The sequence below is a fragment of the Epargyreus clarus genome, unplaced genomic scaffold (assembly GCF_041222505.1).
Source record: "Epargyreus clarus isolate Ecla_fem2 unplaced genomic scaffold, WU_Ecla_fem_2.2 ptg000017l, whole genome shotgun sequence".
Classification (NCBI taxonomy): Eukaryota; Metazoa; Arthropoda; class Insecta; order Lepidoptera; family Hesperiidae; genus Epargyreus; species Epargyreus clarus.
Genome location: NW_027332225.1, coordinates 3,722,697 through 3,745,275, shown reverse-complemented (window position 1 = coordinate 3,745,275; position 22,579 = coordinate 3,722,697). Strand labels below are relative to the sequence as shown.

The window sequence follows — 22,579 nt, the reverse complement described above, 5'->3', positions numbered from 1 at the left end:
AATTTCACATTACTTTTTGCTATAGACGACAGAAGTGCTGTCAAAGCACAGAGTACATAAATTTTTATGGTCTCATTTATGACATAGAAAATAATTTATTAAATTATTTTAATAGTTATAAGACTATTTCACTCGACTACAAATAATTTTGATATTTCATGCAAGACGTGCATGCGCGCATTTTTGAACAAATGGCGTGTGAGCAGCGTTAGACACCCATGTGCGTGCTACAGGTTTTTAGCCGCGAAGCCGGTTTTACAGGTTACAGGGCGTCAGGCGCATAGCGCAGTAGCACGCAGTGCTGTAGAAAGATTTGTAATCAACAAATTGTACCGATTGTACGCCCTTAAGTAGGAAATGAAGATTTTTTAGTCTATTGTTTAATATACTCGACCATAGAGCTATCGACAAAGTCGACTTTTATATTTTATCTGTGTCTTTGCTATTTGCTATTGTGTAGAGCGAGTAGAGCATTGGATGGATGAGAAATTGAGAATTTGTGCTGTCAAAAAGCCGTTTGGTCTATTGATAGGTGTCGAGTTTCGCGTTAAAATTCCTATTGGTACTAATTTTCTAACTGTATCCTGTTTTCCGTGTACTGAAAATGGTATAACTACCACTCCGTGCTATTAATTACATCCAGTGGGCGAACACCGAGTGTTGTAAACAAATCCAAAATGTCGGTTCCCAGCACAGGATTGAGCAAGTTGAAGAAGAAACATATTCGTGTGAAGCATCAAAAAGTGAAATTGTTCCGTGCTAATGAACCGTTACTGTCAGTTTTTATGTGGGGCGTGAATCACACGGTAATTATGTTTAATTTTATTCGCGCACCTATTAACCCGAGAATAGTAAGAGTAACGCGTACTTAATCGTATTTGGGGTGATTATTACACTGATATCCTGTATTACAGTGTTCGTCACAATACTCTTATGTCATTCACGTGTTTATTGTGATTTTTAATGTTTACTTGACCGCAAAGCGTTGATGGTCCATTGATATTTCGGTCTTACTGTCCAAGACGTAAATTTTCGAAGTCGTACCTATATTAAAAAAGTAGTGTCATTTAAAAGTTAAAGGCAAGGAAATGTTAATGCCATACTCTTGATATACTCAATAGTGTCATCTAAATTGTATTTTACCAACAAGATGAATTGTGGTCTAAGATTAAACGCTACCTATTCTGATGAGGATGACTTTGAGATTATAACAATCAGCAAGTCTACTTGGGAATGATTTTTCCCTCCTGGCATGTGATCAACATTATTATCATATCTAGCTTTGTCATTGAGTGTAAATATAGAGTTGCATTAATACTACTTAGGTAGTGAAGTGCCAGAAAATGTATCAAAGCATTTGTTATGATGATATTTTGTGCCTATATATATTAGAATATACATACATAATGTACTTGCATACAAATAACACATTTTATATAATTGAGTGTGCAGTGTTGCACATTAAATTCATATGTATATCTAAGTATCAGACAAAACTATTGTAGAGTTGGTTAGGTTCAAATAGTTAAATCCTCTGAATTCAATTGGAGGATTCAGAACCTTTTAATGGGTTCACTTCTGAGGCACCAACAGCACATCTATTTCTGCCTAATAACAGGAGTGGTAAACTGTTCTGATTTGAAGCTCTAGTAAGGGAGAAACAATTATCCTAGACTTTAACTTAGTGTCAGTGGCAGGAATACATCTATGTGCAATGTTAAATAGGATTGTAATCTTATTTTTGGTTGATACTAGATGTCTAGTGGTGGCACCTAGGGCCGGATTTAGAGGTCTAGAGGCCTTGGGGCAACAAAGGAGTGGAGGCCCCCTGGCCCCAAATTATTTTCCGAATAAAATGAATTTTTTTTTCACTTGAGTTTTTCAATAAATATTTTATTGTGAAACGCCGGTAGATTCTTCTAGTATTCATGTTTGTACAAAGTACTGTAAATAAAGGTAAAACAGCGAAAAAAAATCAAAGGAAAGGATATTTTTTTTTTACTAGTGTTTACTAGTCAGAATTAAAAAAAAAATGATGTCTCTATTGTGGGGGCCCCTCTTTTGTGGAGGCCCCGGGGCTACTGCCCTGGTTGCCCTCCCTTAAATCCGGCCTTGGTGGCACCACTAACCATCAGATGGACTGCTTCAGACCTGATTACAAATAAATGAAGATCACTGACTCATACCTCCATCAAAAAGTTGTATACCACAGCCAGCCATGTTTGTGGTAAATAAATTTGAAGTAGAATAGGATTACATGTGAAATTGACTAAAATGTTCAGTTGAGGCAATACTGTTCCAAATAAATAAATTGCTGACTCACTCAGTGTTTTATGTGGCTGTTATTTTTCTAACTAAAGATAATTTGGTGTTTAATTAAGTAGAAATAATTAATTACAAATTTAATTAATATATTATCATAATTATTTGAGGCATATTCTGTTTACTAAATAAAGAATGCAATCCATTTAATATTTCGAAAGGAAAATACTTTTAAAATTTAAGTCATATTTTATACTAGTGTATTATAACACTAGTGTTGAGCATAGTTGTTTACTGGCTAGCTGAAAGGTGTGAGGGAGATATACAAAACATTTGTAATGTGTCTCCCTTACCATACCTTACCAACTATGTCCTTAGAAGTAACAGAGCACCTGTAGCCAACCTCATGTAGGACCAATATTATGTTGAAGGTAGTAGAACCCTTTGATGTTTAACTCCGGCGGCACGACTGCGCCACCTATTCCTGCCTAATTACAGCAGGGTTACGCGCTACTGTATTCTGGTTTGAATGGTGTGTTAAGGGAGACATACTTTTCCCAGGCCTTCTAGCGCCCTTAGAGATAGCGGCGCATCTCTGGCCAATTTTAGGTAGGAATATGCTATCTGGGGTTGATTACAGATGTCCATGGGCGGCAGTAGCCACTTACCATCAAATGGACTACATGTTAATTTACTATTCATATAAAAAACATGTGTTAATGAAATCAGTATAGAACATTTGTCATGAATAATACATAACAACATCTAGGCACACTGTTGTTATCAATATCATCATCAAATTATCAGTTCTATTTCCATATCTTTATATGTTTTTGTTTTCAGATAAACGAGTTAAGTCATGTGTCAATACCAGTCATGTTGCTACCTGATGACTTCAGAGCTTACTCCAAGCTCAAAGTCGACAATCACTTATTTAACAAGTAATATTTTTATTAATTTATCTTTATTTAAATTTATATTTACAGCAGAAACTTGATTTCCTCGCCCTTAAAGCATTTGAGGCTGATCTCAGGTTGGATATGATCCTATTTGAGGTTCATTACAGATGTCCATAGGCGGCAGTAGCTACTTACCGTCAGGTGGACTGCATGCTCGTCTGCTACTCCTATATTATAAAAAAAGAATATATATATATCAGGTGATCTGTATCCTTCAAACTCAAACAAAAAATATACAATCATAATTTGAACAGCCTTTTGAGATGTCCACTTGTGTCTTAATGCTATTAATAGCGGCATATCATAGGAACAATTAACTCAGTGATTCAATTAGCTATTTACAAGATGGAACAAACTCTGTTATAATAGACATACTACATAATGTATTAAGAATGTCTGTGTCACAAACATGAGATAGCTTGCTTTATAGAGTAAAACTTTGTAGTACTCGGGTTTACATTACAATTTTATAATTCTGATAATAAACGAATATAAGTAAATAAAACTAATTAGTTACTTTTATTAATATATAATATAAGATAGAATAGAATATAGAATATAACTAAATAAAACTAATTAGTTAGTTTTATTTAGTTATATATACAGAATCACCCCCGTCTGTGTACTGTTTTGCAGTGTAGAACTGCTATAAAAGTTGGAAGTATGGTGTGACAGATAAACTTGAATGAGCCATTTTTTTTTATCTGAATAAAAATGTTTCTTTCTTTCTTCTTCCTTCTTTCTTTCTTATAAAGTTCTCAAACGGAAAAATATTTAGGGCTTCAGATATATCCATGACTTTACATCTATTTAGGATGATTTTCATATAATGATCATCTGAAATTTAGTGGATAAAAAGTATAACTATAATAGTATTAAATATATCTTTTCTTTACAGAGAAAATATGCCTTCCCATTTTAAGGTGAAGGAATACTGTCCCCTGGTGTTCAGGAATCTCCGAGAGAGGTTCGGGATCGATGACATTGACTATAAGGAGTCGCTCACGAGGTAATGGCAATTTTCAACAATTTTCAGTATTTTTTGTAAGACAAATTATATTGCTTCAAATTTGAACTTCAACGCGTGTGTATAACGAAAACTCGTTACGTATTTATGAATTATGTATATATATTTATGGATATTTATTTTTTAAACCCCCAATAATTTTCGGTCTGGCCACCCCGTTCCCACCTCCCGTCCTGTCCCTAGGTTTAGAAAGCCAGATAACTACCTGTGCTCGAGGGCAGCGAAGAGGCTTAGAAAGTTGCGAAGATCGGCGACAGCGCCCTCTGGTGTCGCCGACTTGAAAAATGAGACCCACCAAGAGGGTCTCTTCCACGATGCGAGCGCGTTTGTCAAACGTGGCCTGACAATCAAACGCCTGAGGTCAGCGGAGTTTTATCTAAACGCTGTACGAATTTACCTTTTTTAAAAATAACAGTATGTAGTGTGCCTTTTGAACTGACACGGCATCATCATTCGCATACCACGATCACCGGCTGTTGTGAATCGCCATTGCCTCTATAACCGAAGACGAGCACTTTACATAAAAGCGGTGGGACCTTGTCACGGAGTTCGAGTGTGGTCCGATTTGAGATTTTGGTTTTTTTTGTTAATATCCCGTTTGCTGTTTTTTCCTATTTTGATAAAATCCTCGTTCCGTCTGCCTTGATTCCTGTCTTCCCTAACTGCTACTCTCCTGTAATAACTATGGTGATGTATTATATTTGTATGTATGTACACGACACGAGCAAGGCACGATTGCCAAAATCATTTACTCGTAAGTATCACGCACTTTGCATTTAGCAGTCACGGTGAGTATGGGAAAATTGATTTAAGCTTACAACACTTAGGGCCGTATTAATAAACCGATCTCAAGTTTGAGATCTAACTCAAGTGCGATCTTAAGTTCGTTATCGTATTAATAAACAAAACTTAAGTGTCAAACATTAAACGCGCTCTCACTTGAGATCTGTCATCGCATTCGCTAATTAATAAATCAAACTCACGTCTCAAGTAGCCTCTTGAGATGCGTTCTGAGATGGTATTAGCTGAGTGTAGTCGGACCTTGACTTGAGACGACGTTTACGTACAGCCGCGAAATGGATTTTGAAAATATTTTCGACGAAATCGATTATTACGATTATCATGAATTATTACGATAATATTGATGATCACTTTAGTTCTCGGTTACGGAAAATTTATTTAAGGGACGCTCAAAATCCTTTTTAAATGCCTATAAAAAAGTTTCAAAAAAGGTATAGATTCTATTTACACTTCTCTTTCACAGTATCACTAATTTTTATATAAATTTATATCTTGGTTCATCTTCATAATTTAACTATTATGATTTAAATTTTTATGTTATATTTTTTAATTGAATGTAATTTTTTTTAATTAATTGTAATGAAATTATTTTATTTTTTATTATTTCCAGGATTGATTGATTTAATTAAGATTGCAATTGTAATTAATATATATTTATACTGAGTTTGAATTTCTGTAATGTATTTTTTGTACCTCTTATTATTCAATTGCATGCTACTTATAAGTGAAGTGATATTTACTGCTATTTACATACAAAGTGTAACCAAATGTGTAAGGTAAGGCTGGTATGTGTCAAAAATACTACAAATATAATTTTATAAACAATATATTATACAAAACTATTTCTAGTATTACAATTATAAAATATTAATTCCTTTTCAAAGTAGATTTAAATTTTAAATTACTCAGCTTTACCTGAAAAAGAAAAACCGCAAATGCTTTATAATATAACCTAATTATATAAAATAGGAAACTTATTAAATTCTATTATTCCAAATGTAGCTTTAATTCATAATCCCAAATATAGTTCTAAAAAAAAAGAAAATGAAATTCCTTATAATATAATCTTTTATATTAAATTGGAGACTTATTATTACTCAAAATGTAACTCTAAATTATAATACCAAATATAGGTTTTAAAATATATACCTATTGTATTTTCTCTATTTTTATTGAATATAATAATAATGTTATAAGTAAATAACAGCTATATAACCTAATAAAATCAAAAGCTTTTCTTTTTTTTTCTAACATTAAGGCAGCAGGCGGATGCAAAGATGGTGAACAGGGTGGAGTGCTAGGCTTGATTATAACTTTCTCCTTTTCTTGTGTATCATCAGGTGGGGCGTAACAGTCATTTCTAAAATAAAAAAGAATATTAGTAATGCAATCTGAAATATTACTAATTATTGTATAACATTAACTAACGCATAGCTAACTATATTTAGATATGTAGATGTAGTACTTCAAATAATTAGATATGTAGAGTAACTTTTAAAACATTTAAAATAAATACCTGATACAGTGTTGGAATCAATTAAATCATCAGCACTAACAAGTAGCCCTGGAGTCAGCTACGATACATCTGTATACATTTCTGCATCACTGGTAGATGGGCCGCCTCCATTTGACAATGTTTTTCACATTGTTGTTGCTTTAGGTCATCCACAACCGCATAAGTTGTTTACTCGTATCCTACAACATTATCATAAATATAAAATCATGCCATTTTTATCAAATACAAGTCATTTGTATCTATAAGTTTATGTTAATTGTAAATTAATAAGATTATAGTAGCTCTGTAGGGAAGTTAACCTATACTACAGGTTTTTTACCCAATTTAGGCAGCTGACGATACTGAATTAAAATAAACGATTATAATAAAGACTACTCTGAGAAGATTGTAATTGTACTAATGCTTCATGAAATAAAGAATTATTATTATTTGGTTTAAGGTTATTGGTACACATGAAAAATAGATAAGTACTTACTTGACGGGGTATGTGGGAGCTGGCATTATATTTACTAGCAATTTTATACCACGCAGAGTTCTTCTGTTGCAAATAAGGTCCGTCAATTTTTTTACACTCCACTACACTATTATATGAAAACATTTTTTCCACTTCACTGAATATGTGTTTCTTATTCATTTCCATAATAAAACAGTCCAACTAATGTAAATACAGCTAAATAATTCGCACTTTACAACCAACTCATAACAAATAACAATGGAACAAAAGTAAACAAACTAATGACGCGACGCGTTTTGTTCACAGTAACAGTATCTGAAATCGAAATCGTAATATTTTTTCCGAAAAATATTGCACGTGAAATCTTTTACTTTTTATTTAGTATACGATTTAAAAATGATTTGTTATTTTTATAAATATATTTAATGAGATATTTCACTACAACAAACATTTTATTGCATTAGCAAAGGAGCGGAAACGAAACGCTGCATGACGTGATTGTAATGTTCAACTCTCATTCATTCATAGCTGTCATTTAAAAAAATATTTTTAATCTGTTCTACTGTTTCGAATGAGATGCTTCTCTTGAGACCGGTATCAAATGATACGCACTTGATACTCATTTATTAATTAGCGACGCTCTCAAGTCGCTGATCGCAACTTAAGAGCGACTCAGTTGATACGAACTTAAGATTGATATTGAGATCCATCTATTAATACGGCCCTTAATGACACATGAATAAAATGTTTTTATTTTTATTGAAAATTAGACTTTTCTCTGAAAATTAAATATAATTCTAATGCAGTTCATGTAATTTTCTTTTCTATGATCCACACAAGTGGTCCTTCGAGCCGGATACCTACAATGAGAGTGATAAAGTATAAATTAGGTACAGGAGGAAATAGCGACAGCTCTTTCAAAACCCATATTACACGAATCATTAGCAATACATAATTTGTTTTTGATAAATAAATATCCATCGTGTGTTCAAATTATGCATGGTTTTTTCCTTATATTTAAGTCTTCATTTGCAATATCACGAACACTTGCAATATTAATCTGTAAATTATGCAACAGGTCACATGCACTCTATACAAATTAACGAAATGCACTGAATATTAAATCGTTTCAGTTAATTAATAAATGTAGGAATTTGGGAACGCACTCCGTGCTTTTTGATAAGTTTTGAGTATTTTGCGACTGTACACATACATCGTGATCAAACCGTATCTGGCGTTTGCGGAATATGGAAAATACTGTTTTATATAATTCAAGAAATTAATTAACTTAGTAAAATTATACCTTAAAAGTATAAGAGAAAAATATCGTACATCGTGCAAAGTATTGTATGAGCTCGCATATAGTTTTACACAACTATTAGGTAGTTCAATTACGTATTCATAGAAATGTTCTTGTGAATTTATTTAGCTTTAAAAGGCACCGTATTTAAATCCATCAAAGGATGGTCTATATCGAGTTACCTTTGAACATTTTTGTGTAAGGATTTTGCGGTTTGAAGTTTGGGAGGCTTGGGAAACGGTTGGCGGAATTTGGGCTTTGGTGGTCACGCTTCGTGAGCAAACGACGGATTTTGGTGTCATTTTCAGTTAAACAAAGATAAAATCGCCGTGAACTCAAGAGTATCGTATAACGACAAATAATTATAAATTTTCGTAGTTTAAAACGTTTGTTTTGATAGTAATTGAAATCTGGGACTTGAATAGTAATTATCTGACTGGAAATACAGAGGGTGCAGCGAACCTTATGTCGTAAAAATAAACCATTCAAATATGGTTATCTACAACTACTAAAGATTATAATAGTTATCATACCTAAATCATATCATACCTAATTTAATTGATATTAAATTGTGTTTCGTTTGTTCTTGGATAAAAAGTAGAACCGACTACCGAATACGACGTACTAATGACGATTTTATCTTCAGCTATTAAAAGTTTTATAGGATTAAATGCATTTAGTTGTTTGTTATTTGCCCTATTAGGATATTGAGAATGGTTTGTCGAATAGCCTTATTAGGATATCCAGAATCCAGACCAAATTTTGTGATCAATTCCTGTCTGTTGTATTTTCAATTACTGGCGGGATTGACAATAACGTAAATCATACAAGATTAATTAGTCTCCCTTAATATGGTTACGGAAAACCAAAATGTTTAATTATTTTAATTACACGCTGTGTTTTGGTTGAAGGATTTCGAAGGTATATATTAAACTTACGGAATGCTTCACATTCCAACTGAGCCCTAAAACATGTAGTTTTTAAGTTGGAATACAATTAAGAAAACAATAATTGGTGCTAAATAGGGTTAGACTATGCACTACCTATAAAATAGGCTTCCAAAGGCTGACGCATTGATGAATGATATTTAAAGTGAATGTTATAGACTTATGATTTAAAAGACGTAGAGATATTTCGCAGAGTATCACAGAGTGTTATTGTCTGCGACGCAGCTGAAACAGTAGACAATCGCAAGGCAGCGGAAATAAATCTCTCCATGAAAACTGCAACTCATTTACCTACATTTTCCTATTTCTACGCGTGTTGCGGTTCTGCGTTCGCGCGCGGAAGCAGAAGAAAAACGCTCCAGAGTTCTGCCTCTAAACATTCGAGTAATCGAACGATCGATCGTCAAACTGACTCGATCTTATCAAAGCCTTGATTCGATCGGTCGACTGATGAGTCCGTTGCCGGCAGGTCGCAGCCGATCCCGGACGACTCGTCGGGCAAGTCTGGCGCAAAGTTCTACCAGAGCTACGACAGGCTGTTCATCCTGAAGACCCTCACGTCGGAGGAGGTGGAGCGGATGCACTCCTTCCTCAAGCATTATCATCCGGTGAGTTTGTTTTAATGGAAGTACTCGTAGATCATAAAGCGTTCTAATTTAGCTATCAGTAATGTTTGAACGACTTATGAGGAAAATAAAAAGGAAATCTGTTTTATTTCATATGAACTGTGTGCTCCTATGGGTCAATATTAGATGTTAAGGGTGGCGACGACCTTCTAATGAACAGTAGATTGGGTTTTTTACTTGTATTATTTAAACTTATTCGTTTTTGCATGTATGTCGCATTTTTTTAAACGACCAGCAAACCACGGCTTCAAGGATTTTAACTATGAGGTGGCGTTGGATTCGTCTAAATTGTAGGCTTTATCCTTAGTAAATTTTGAAAATGGTAAGTGAAAATCCTTTTTGGTTCGACTCCGACGGCACCACCGCCACACCGATTTCTACCTAATAACACCAGTGTCAAGAGCTTCTGTGTTCCGAATTGAAGGGTGTGGTAAGGAAGACATACTTTTCCGAGGTGTTCCAGCTTAGTCCTTACGGGTAGCGGCGCATCTGTGGCCATTTACCATCAGGTGGTCTGCATGCTCGGCTGCTACTCAAAACAACAAATAATGCTACTTGAGCTCTGTAGTCAATTAATAAGCACACAAAAAATCTGGCTCTGCTTTATAATGTTACACAAAATTTTACCAATGTTATTAATAGCACAGCAACAGTTAATGGCTTCAACTGATATGACCTCACGTCATTATTTCAAGAGGGTCTATATTGGTTTTTGATTGGTTTACTGACGCATACACATTTTGACCAATTTAATGGTAATTTAATTCCTGCAGCTGGCCATATTGTCGTCATAGAGCTCAAAGATACAAATTTAATTAGTAATTGACTTGATGGATGAATAGAAAATATATTTTGTATTCGTTAGGTTGTGTAATACAGGGTGGATTTTTCAATTGTGCATGAATGGCTAAATGCGAACTTATAAGGAATAGCTAAAAATGCGCAAAGGAGTAACGATGATTTTGATAAAAACACGTATTTAATGTATTTTTTTAAATAAATTATTTTACACTAGAGTTTTTTTTTAAATTTAAATAGTATGTATGCGCGTAGATTACTCTTACTGTAGTGACTTTGTTTTAAACAACTGACAATGCATTTGTTAAACTTATTAATTTTGATATCCCCTATTGCTTTTTATCGAACGCTTGTACTGATAATCTGATGATTCAGTCACAAACCTCGATTTCTGAGAACCATTGTATATTAATCTATAACACAATTTGCACTTGATAACCGTTTCAATGTGGAGAAAGTTGACATGCAATTATCTAATCTTGATGAAATGACACTTGAAATCCATGTTGATCGATGTTTTATGTATTTGGTTAAGGTTATTACAAGCTTCTACCAACGGCCCTGGTCAAGTGCATTTACGTGTACTGTATTACATTTTTGTACCGGAAGGCATACAGGTAATTTTTTCGGGCGTATGCCTGTTTGTATGTGTCACATGTTGTGTTGGATGAGGCCTACAGTCCAAACAGCTGATGGATTCTAACATATGATGTGTCGTTGAATTAGTAAAAACCGTAATTCTAAAATATTGAAAATTAAATATTTGGAATAATATATTATTCTTTGTTTCAAAGAATCAAAAGAAATTTTTAAATTCAAATTTTAAGTCTCATTGGTTTTCAGTATTCAACTCTGTAATTACAATTTTGTTCAGTCATTTTATACTTAACTCAGCATATAATGTTCCACACAAAAGCACAGTACGAATAAGAAATTTAAAACGAGGAAAAATTGTATGCAGACGAATAATTTTATACTTTTCAACAATTTGAGTCGGTCTCGTTACTTTTAAATTATTTTCGCTCCATTGTCTAACTTTTTGTTAATGTCTTGCTTTATATATGTGTTCTTTTTCGAGTTATTTATACTGAAGACACACATAAGACATCGGTCTCGGATGTTCTCAGTAGATAACAGTCGTCAAACCTTGTCGAAAGCCTTAGTCGGTTCGGAAACACCCGACACTTATTGGCCACTAAACATTACTTTGTTCACTAATGGGCATTGAAGAAGCGTGGCGATTATGATCCAACCATTCCCCAGCTATAAGAAGATCCGTACCCAGCAGTGCGATATAAAAAGGATTGTTCATTTTGTTTAAAGTACCATATAATCCTTGGGGTGTCGCAAGGAAGTACTTTAGCACCACAAGTTTTCCTTCTTAGCGGAACTTTTGTCTTTCTTGTTATAAGTTTCAGTAACGTTATTCAGGGCTACTAACTACTTCAGTTACGGTTTCTACTGTTCCGGAATTCGTTAAGAGGAACTTTGCTGGCGTGATTTAAGTTGTTTTAATCTCGTTGATACTTTTGGAAAGTTTATGTGAAAGTTGAGAGTGGATGAGCTTACTTTAAGGTGTTTGTGGTTTTCCTTTAATATCTTTGGACAGCAATGCAAATTTTAAAGTTCACGAGTATACTATTTAAATTTATTATGCATCAGTAATATAATGTTATATAGTTGCTCGGGCTATATTGATAGATCTAATTTTATCTGGGGCTGATAACAGATGTGTGGGCGGCAATAGCCATTTACCATCAGGTGGACTGTATTATGCTCGTCTGCTACTTTTGGCTAAAATCTTTTTAATTCATTATTTCACACACCATTCTATGTAAATTTGTATGATGTTATCGATTTTTAATGATGGCCAAATTCCCAAGTGAATCCCTTAATATAATGATTACAAAAAACATAAACATTAAATTACACAAACATGTCACAAACTATAGAATTCAGATCGTAATAAACTTGTTAAAGGTTGAAAATTTAATATAGGCATATTTTTCATAATGTCAGTGTATTGCATGTTATCTATTATGTCCGATTATACGCATGAAGGAAACCTGTCAACTTATTCAGGGCAAATCAAGTAAGATGGAATCATTACAAGTATTAAAGATATCGACTTGTTTATTGAGAAGGCTACAGGTATGCAAGTAATTTTTCAGGTCCCTTTTTTAGCTTACGACTGCGGCTGTTTTTCGAGTGTGACATGTATGTCTTATTCTTCGATACGCCGTTCAGGAGCGTTCAGGCCAAATGATTTGACAGATTTTAGCTTATTATTCGTTTCGTTGGATTTGTTAAATTGTGCAAGTGACTTAGGCTTTTTACTTCCCCTTTCATTCATTATTTTTAACCGGAGTGATTTTATAACACGCTTTTATTAGCTTGGGTTGTATGTTTGTATGTATGTATGTACGTAACAGTAACGGAATCTTTAAACCCGATTTCTATCCACTTTGAACGTTCAGTTAAATTCAAAATTTTGAAAAATTATCAAAAACGATGACAATACACGATTTTAATAATTTTGTACCATTGTCCTTATCAATATCCTCAGGATTAACGATTTTCGAGGCGAGAGAAAGCGCCTTATGGAGCGTTCAGGCAAAGTTACTAGATTGATTTTTAACTTTGAAAAATAATAATGTTATTTCCCTATAACTCAAATGTACTGAAACATATCTATAATACCATCTTGTAGAATGGTTTTTAGGATTCCGTACTCAAAGGATAAAACGAAACCCTCCGCTGTCTGTTCGTGAGTCACAGGGCTTTATCTCTTAAACCGTAATAGATAGACACTTGATTTTTTTACAGACAATGCATAATGGACCATCATTATGCATCGTATGTAAATAACTATAACAACAAATACAAAAAAATAATAAAATAAATATAGTTCAAAAAACTAAAAAACACGCTTTTATGATAAAATCAACTAAAAAGTAGAAAATAATTTTCAATCTAGGAATTAATTGAGGAACAGTAAATTGTATAATTGTGGAAAAAGTGTGTGGTCCTTTTCGAAAAGCGTGTTTTTTAGTTTTTTTGAACTATATTTATTGTTTGTATAATAATTATTAGTATAACTATATAACTATAATAATTACTAGTATAACTTGCCTATAAACATGTAACGTTTTTTATCTTTAACATTACAATTGGCGCTAAATATGTCTTAATTTTATTTCTTGTTTATTTAACACAAATGTAGTTGTTTTTTCTGTGTCACGACATTTCAACGCTCTCACGGAATAAGTATCCATTGAAATATGTTAAGTGGTGCTCGATATAAACGCATTGAACTGTGCCAAGTCGCCTATATGCACCAAGCTGTCTAGTCCGATATGCGTATTGGATTTTATTGTGACTCACATAATAAATATAGACGCATTTATGTTTGTCTGGCACTTACAATGAATTGTGTTTTATTTTGAGAAAAAGGTCAATTATAGTGCTACTCCTATCCTGAATAAATGTTGAACATGATCGATTATCACTTTCGCAAATATGATTAACCAAAATTCTAATGGACTTTAAAAATGAATGGAAGTATGATATTTTGAGGTTTTATAGCCAATCGGTAGTGGATCAAAAATATTGGAAGGTGCTAGTGTCAGTATGACCGCAAAGGTAATAAATTAGGTATAATTCTGTGTTTCGTTTGAAGTGTGTGGATGCCAGCTGATTAACATACGAGGAAACCATCTTAGTCATGCATCTGTGATCGAGAGATAGAACCTGATCTATATACAAGCAAATATGCACTCCACCGGATTATAAGTGGATCTATAAATGTCCCTAAATAGTATTAATAAAGTCCTAGTTGAGGTCGGTCGCAGATGCATTGCTACCATTAAGGGATCAGTTAGGCTGCTTAATGTAAGAAACAAGGCTGTTTAATTAAGAGAAGAGCCCTTACAACTGCTAATTAGAACACAGCAAAGTGCTGCATTTATAGCGCATAATATCGAATTATGAAGGCTTTTTAGGGTATCCAATGGGTAAAAACTGAATACTATTACTAAACCTTCACTGTCTGTCTGTCTGTCTGTTACAAGGCTCTATCTTGTGAACCTTAATAGATAGAGACTTGGATTTTCTACAGTGTATACATAACGGTGGTCACTATAACAATATCTTCATTAAAATGTAAATATTAATAATATATTATTGTTGCAGTATATAGTGGAGAGGCACGGCAAGACTCTGTTGCCGCAGTACCTGGGCATGTACCGGCTGACTGTGGACGGCATCGAGCACTACCTCGTCGCCACCAGGAACGTGTTCTCCAATCACCTCAATATACACAAGTGGGTGAAAATTCATTTGTATAAATATAGTGTAATTTTTTAAGTTCGGAACTTAACTATAAGTGTTCAAACTAGTTGGTCATTGGGCTGATTTTGATTAGAAAAATCAAAGGTGTATATTAAACAATAAATCTTCGAAATAATATTATAATTATTATAATAACAAAAATACTACATAATAAATTATCTCCTCATTTCTCACTTTTGCAGTATAATTTTTGTTTAATCGTCAAATAACCCTGTTAAAATATCAGTGGTGTCGTCCAAGTATCTGATGGACTATGAATGAATGAATAATCAATTTTATAACTTTTAGTTCACACGTCTTTAGAAGTGACCTAAAGACATTTTATCTGTAAAAAAATTGCCCTCTCATTTGAAATTGGTAACCCAGAGAGCTTTTACCTTGAATAACCTCAAATGAATATCTGTTTCCATATAAATTTATACCTTTATATACTAAAGGCTTCTTTTAAATAAATACAAATAAACAATTATCTATTGAATCGCCCTTCAATAACTATCAATATTTGTTAATTTCAGGAAGTACGACCTTAAAGGGTCGACTGTGGACCGTGAAGCGTCGGAGAAAGAGTTGGAGAAGGAGTTGCCCACGTTGAAGGACAACGACTTCATCAAGCAGGGCGTTCGTATCGATATCGGTGATGCCGCTAAGGATAAGCTGCTCGAGACTCTTACCGCTGATGTTGAGGTGGGTTATGTAAATATCACTATTTTATGTGCAGAGTTTTATAGGCTCTACAGTATATTAGCTTTGCAGGTGACCTTAGTTTTAGAGTTCCAATTCGATCCTCAATGAGAAGATCTAAATTAGGTATTAATTCTCCATTGGTGAGGAAATGTGTACAGTAATTAACAGACTAAGCTAATAATAACTAAAAATATTATAGTTATTTATCATACTTCTGTTAAACATCGCATGCTGTGACTATTTATAAGTGGAATTACATATAAGCACTGGGTATTTAAGAACACATATTGTATTTCTGTTAATAGTCCAATAAAATAAATAAATTAATTAAATTTTAATCAAGATTCATTAACAAAGTTTAATTCAATAGAATTATACTGATCAGAATACTGACATTATTATGTTGTCAAATTGTTTAGAGTTGCAATGTACGATTAAATTGGTACGTCTTTCTCGCACGATGTTTATATATAAGTTGCTGTACACATAGATTTTGTAATGCAAAATACATAAATGGTTTGTAAGGAAGATACAAGTAATGTACAAGTGTTTGTAAACCTGAATATAGAAAATAAAACGTTATTACATTTTTTTTCTAGTTCCTAACGAAGCTCCACCTGATGGACTACTCGCTGCTCCTCGGCGTGCACGAGTGCGGTCGCGGCGAGGCCGAAGCGGAGCAGGCCCAGCGCGATGCGGAGCGTGACTCTGAGGACTCTGATACCGACACCGATACTGATAATCGTCAGCATGCTGACAGGTGTGTACTGTTCAGGGTCGATGACCCATGCTATCCCACTGCTGGGCATGCTGACAGGTGCTTATTGTTTGAGGTTATTAACCCATGCTATCCCACTGGGTAAGGATCACTTCACAAAATGGGATTTTGTAGGTAGGTCGAACTAAGTACGGATTGGTAGACTTCAAATACGTTTGAGAACTTTTGAATGAAGATAAGATGTGTAGGTTTATTCACGGTGTTACGATACCGTTACGATAAAAGATAATACATACATAAATTAGAAAAACTGACTCTTTTTTAAACAGATTTTTTTTTAAACGCTGAAGGAGCAAATCAACAAAAGTCAAATTTATATGACCAAACAATCGTTTTGTGTGAGGCAGCGATCTAAACAATATCTAAGTTAATATAAAACAAATTAATATTAGAGTCCGCGCCAAACTTCTAGTCCGCTCTACAATTGTTGCACGAAAGTGTAGTCGAAGAGCGAATGCTGTTGAACACAACTACAAATATATACTCCGTAGCAACGTAAGGGCATACTAACTGAGCTATGTGCCCGCGGGCGAAAGCGGACAGCGGGAGATGTCGGTAGGGCCCCCCCCTACCGACATCTCCCGCTGTTCGCGGGGGGCGCATTGTCTCCGTCCCAAAAACCTACAATTTGCTGTTGCGACTAGCCTCGCTTCTATCTACGGACTAGAAGTTTGTCGCGGACTTTACAATAAATATATTGTTCAATGTGTTATCGGCAGATGGGGCTACAACACGCCGCCGGACAGCCCGCGCGGCGCGGCGCGCGCGGCGCTGCGCTACTCCGGCATCATCCCCGACCTCGACATCTACGCCATACCCTCACACGACGGTAACACCACGCCACACGACACGATTCTACACGACACTACACGATACGATACGTCGTCGCGACACGGCACGACACGACACCGTACGACATGATGCCAAACAACATGACACAACACTACACCATACGACACGTCACTATACGACACGACATCGTACGATACTACACCACACGACAGCACACGACATTACATCATACTACACGTCACTACACGTCACGACACCTTACGATACTACCACACGACAACACACCACACGATATCACATGACCCTACACCACACCATATGACACGACACCACACGATACCACACGATACCGTACAATATCACACAACACGATTAGACACTACACTATACGACACGACACATCTAGCCATGTTTGCCACTTATCACATTGCCGCCGCACAGAACACAATCTTAATTATTTCTAAACGTTCCAACGCATGCTTGATAGTAATAAATAATCAGTTTAACCAATGTTTCATCTATTAAATATCGATATTTCGCGTTTTCTGCATATTATAAGTTGTCAAATTTAGATCTTGGTAGGTAAAAAATGGATAGATTGATTATTAACAACGGGCGTTAGTCCTAATGGGTAAAACGCATCTATCAACTTTAAGTAGGAAGGTTATCATATAAGGGGTTGATTATAAACGACAGTAGCCACTCACGTAGTCAAAAAAAATATGTCGGACCATACCATACGTCACCACACATCCACACCACAATAATCATAATAACAGTTTTACCGTTTCTGTAATTATCTTTTGCTTTTAAATGTTATTATATAATATGGGTAAATATTAATTATATTTCAGGTGCACCCAAGAAAGAAATATACTTCGTCGCTCTTATTGACGTGCTAACGCACTATGGAGTGAAGAAACAAGTATGTATTCATTTTATGAGCATCGAAATACCTTCTTACCTCTTCACTTTTATTTGTACATATAGATAATTTTCATTAATCGAAATAATTGTTACAATAATATGATAAGAAAGGTACACTGAAAGTACCTTGAATGACGCCTTTTTAGTAAATTCACCTTTTATATGTTATGTACAGAGGAAAGCTTCCTAATTGTTGTCTCAATAAAAGGAACATTTTTTGCGTCAAGTCTTCCATATATTTATTGCAAACCAATAGAATTATTTGAATAAATAATGCAGTAATTGGAGAAGCAAGTCGGTAATTATGCGAAAAAAATACTGTTTGAAAAAAATACGTAAAAGATTCTGATTCGTCTAAATTTTCATTTTTGTCTATAGTGTGGAGGCACCGCCAGCCCTCTCTCAAATTGTTTAACAATCAAATAAATAATTAAAATCATAATGAATTATGATTACTAGGCGTCTCCAAAGCCCTTTATTATACCTGATTGACTAGCTGACCCGGCAAACTTTGTACCGCCTCAAAATCTATTTATCAAATATATTTATATAAAATATAGCCTATGTTACTCGTGGATAATGTAGCTTTCGAATGGTGAAAGAATGTTTAAAATCGGTCCAGTAGTTTTTGAGCCTATTCATTACAATCAATCAAACAAACAAAGTTTTCCTCTTTATAATATTAGTATAGATATAGTTAATGTTAAGAAAAAAAAACATTATTTTTATTCACTTTTTCTCAGGCGGCGAAAGCAGCGAAGACAGTGAAGTACGGTAGCAACGTGGACGGCATATCGACATGCGACCCCGAGCAGTACGGCAAGAGGTTTATCGAGTTCGTGGCTAAGGCCATCGAGGGCAATTAGGGCACATTAGACCTCTAAGGTCCTCTAAGGGCCTCTGTTTGTGCACGGTTCGGGAAATAACGGTCAGATGTCGGTTTTCTTTAATAGCTACTGTTTCTAAAGAGTAGAAATAGAAGTGCTAACTCTGTTTCCGAATAGTAGAAATAGATTTGTGACGTCTATTTCTGAATAGTACCCGTTCACATTGTTTCCATTTCTGGATTTCTGTAGATTATATCTTGTATTTTGTTTCTTTAGCTAGTTTAGGTTTCTGAGCTTTTGTGTTTCAAAACTTCCTAAACCCTATAAGCTATAAAAATATATTTTGGTCACAATTCAAACCACGTTAATTTGTACAAAAAGATATGTTTTCTCTTGGTTAGTCTCACTTATATTCGGAGGGTGTTAACTCTATTTCTTCATGGATAACCACTATTTCCAAGACTGAGTATTTGAAAATGCCCTTATTCAAAACTTCAAACAGTATCACCACTTATTTCCGAAAGATTGGTAATCATGGTGGATACTTTAATAAATTGCCAATGGAAGTTCTCCAAATAAATCTACTGGACTGTGTTGAATTAAGACCCACAGTTTCTATTTCCGCAAAAACAGAATACTTTCTTTTCTAAAATGTTACATTATAGAAAGTTTTACTTATTAAAGTTGGGATAAAGTCAACCAAAATATGTTAAGCGGTCACTAAAGCTCTTCTATCAGTTAAATCAAATGAGGAATGCATAAATGGGCATCAATTGAAGTAAAATACTCCAAAATCTATAATCATTTTGGGTACTGCTTCACAAACGGCGTTGATCGCTGTTTAACGTAAAATCCGCCTGTATCACTGTGTGTAGTGTTTCGTTGGTCGACAAAGATGGATAGAACAGGGTGTCGTAGAAGCGTTAGTTTATTTTGATTGAACTCCCGACCGTGCACTCAGAGGTTAAGGAATTACCTTATTGTGGACAACATATGGTTACTCCCTTTGACGTATTAAAGGTTGGTTGGTCTGTACTGTTCATGTTAAACTCCACTTTGTATAAAGTCGTCTACCAATTAATTCACACGTAAGGAGTCAGAAGATTTCATGTGATACCACATGTCGTTATAATCGAGGTCTAAATGTTAATTTGTAACTTATAAGTAAGTAACATATAAGTTGAAAATAAAGTGAAAGACAAGGAAGATTATTTAAAGTTAAATGCCTCTTATAGTCGCGCCAAACTACTAGTCCGCTCTGAAGTTGCGCGCAGGTGTAGTCATACAATTTGCTATGGCGACGCGATTCATTTCTATATTCAGAGCGGACTAGCTGTTTTACGCGGATTATAATAAGGTGTAAAATTATTTAGTCTATGATTAATGTAGTGGCGCCTCTTGCGGCGAAAATTGACATCTATCTTTTCACTTGCAAAAATAAGCCATAGATTACTTGTGACGTAATTAGTGGATGGTTATTGTATGTTAAGTGGCATGGCGCTACAAACGTATAACTTGATTCAATCAATATTGTGACCAAAATTGACGACTTAAAGTTTCTCGCTCACATATTATGTAGTAGAAAGAAGATGCAAATACAAATACCGTCATTTTAGAAGTTGTTCTGTATTAAATCAAGTTATATATATAAATAATTGATACGATTGAATGTTGTACGTTGCGTACACATTTCACGTACGACGGTATCCTTAGTATGAGTTTTTACGTTTGCTCAAAACTGGTCAATAAGCGCCCCCATGAACTGTAGCGGCACTAAAAATTGCAGTAATTTCATAAACGGAACAGTTAACATTTACTGCAGTTTAAATAATTTTACAAGCACAAAACATTTGTGTACATTTGTATTTTTAATTTGATTTTGACAGAGATGTTACGTTTTTGAAACTCATAATGCAAAACGAAAACGCAAAGCCCGCTCCACATTCTCGCGAGAACGCGAGATAATCACGAGAAACGAGAATGTGGAGCCGATATGAAACGGGGTTTTCTCGCGTTCTTGCGAGAATGTGGAGCGGGCTCAACGTGATCATTTTGGAGTAATCGTTAAAACTCATACTAAGGTTACTACGCTTGATATGGCCAGCTCGATGCAAATATTAATGTTGAAGTGTAGTGCGTATGTTTTCGTGTAAAGTTTATGATATTGTGGAGGTGTTCGAAGGATTTTGGCTGTTCGTCGTTCTAATGTTTCTCTCGTGTTTATTCGCTTCGCGGGAAATGGCACGTTTTGACGCCCTGCAGTGAAAATGCGATAATATAATTTAATAGGACAAGTTGATGTCTAATGAAAAATTGTACGCAATGTAAATAAAATGATCGTTTGATGCTTTCCGAAGTTTTCAATGTTAATAATAAAGTATGTCATTACGCGTGCTATTATTATCCTTTATAAAATACGCGTTAGGCTTTATGAAACTGCTAGAAAATAACGGGTTAGAAGACATGAGTCATCTATGTCCGACATCCGATATAATAATATAAATAATACTATTTGTCTTACAACATTATTTGAGCACCCGCATGGCGGAGCAGTCACCATAGGTGCCTGAGGCACAGCGGTCTCCGGTTCGATCCCCGGCCAGACAGATATCTAAATGTTGAACATAGGTGTCTGTTTCTGGGTCTGGGTATTTGTTTCTGTGTGTCCATAGCACCCACGACACAGGGAATCCTAGTGTGGGGCTGTGAGTGTAGAAAGCGTTTTATAACATTTTCACTGCAGGGTGTCTGTTTGTGTAATGTTTATGTAACTATAGTATTATTGACAGCGGTTGTTCTTAACTCTGTTGCACCGGTTCTAAATATTTATCAACGCCCAAGTATCGGTATATAGAATACGCACTTTGGGTGTCTAATTTTATTGAAATTGAATTAAGGGACATAAAAAAATGATTTAAAATTGATTTCTTTTTATCGCAATTGTGTCAATATGCTACAATGTCTTATGATATTATACATGAATTATTGAAATAGTTAAGCTAAAATCTTGTTGTTAAAAAAAGTATGTATTTTCTTACAATGTTTGCGAAATGCTCAATCATTGTAAGAAAATAAACCTTTTTCAACATATAGTTGTTAAAATTCCAATTTCAAATGTCATCTCTTGATTATTTTGTAAAATATTTACAACTTGAAGTTGAAAATAACAAATTATATTAAGACCATTTTGGGTTTATTTCTGATCTAATTTTGAGACAAAAACTGTATATGTAGTGATTATTGTTACATGGTTTTTACACCATCTGTAGTATTCTTATACCGATCTAAGGGTAGATTCAGTTTTGCAAACGCGAGCAAACTTTGCTTAGCCAAAAAGAAAATGGCGCTCGTTTAATTATTCCACTCAATTTCCCATAAAGTTTTGTGCTCTTACTAGAAATGTGCTATTTGGAAGTTTAAGATGTAATTTCAATAAATACTTTGTAACTCAATTTCAGCGCTAATTAGCTACGAAAACACAGTAGATTGTATATAAAACGCTAGTGTTCTTAATATTGTGGACTGTCTCAA

General features: G+C 34.6%; 1 protein-coding gene and 1 long non-coding RNA gene across 2 annotated transcripts; one reads left to right on the top strand and one right to left on the bottom strand.

The window, feature by feature from the left end:
- Positions 1-446: 446 nt before the first annotated feature.
- On the top strand, positions 447-20,696 carry PIP4K (phosphatidylinositol 5-phosphate 4-kinase). The gene is made up of 10 exons (XM_073082127.1): positions 447-806; positions 3,106-3,203; positions 4,120-4,230; positions 9,736-9,874; positions 14,882-15,012; positions 15,556-15,724; positions 16,324-16,484; positions 17,222-17,331; positions 18,149-18,219; positions 18,965-20,696. Exons 1-10 carry the CDS (start codon positions 678-680, stop codon positions 19,085-19,087), a joined length of 1,242 nt encoding a protein of 413 aa, XP_072938228.1. The 5' UTR covers positions 447-677; the 3' UTR covers positions 19,088-20,696.
- Positions 5,780-7,744, bottom strand: LOC140749069 (uncharacterized). Its single transcript, XR_012103019.1, has 4 exons — positions 7,041-7,744; positions 6,566-6,744; positions 6,266-6,409; positions 5,780-5,964 (listed from the first exon to the last, which is right to left on the bottom strand). It is a non-coding gene; the product is annotated as an uncharacterized LOC140749069 (long non-coding RNA).
- Positions 20,697-22,579: the final 1,883 nt, after the last annotated feature.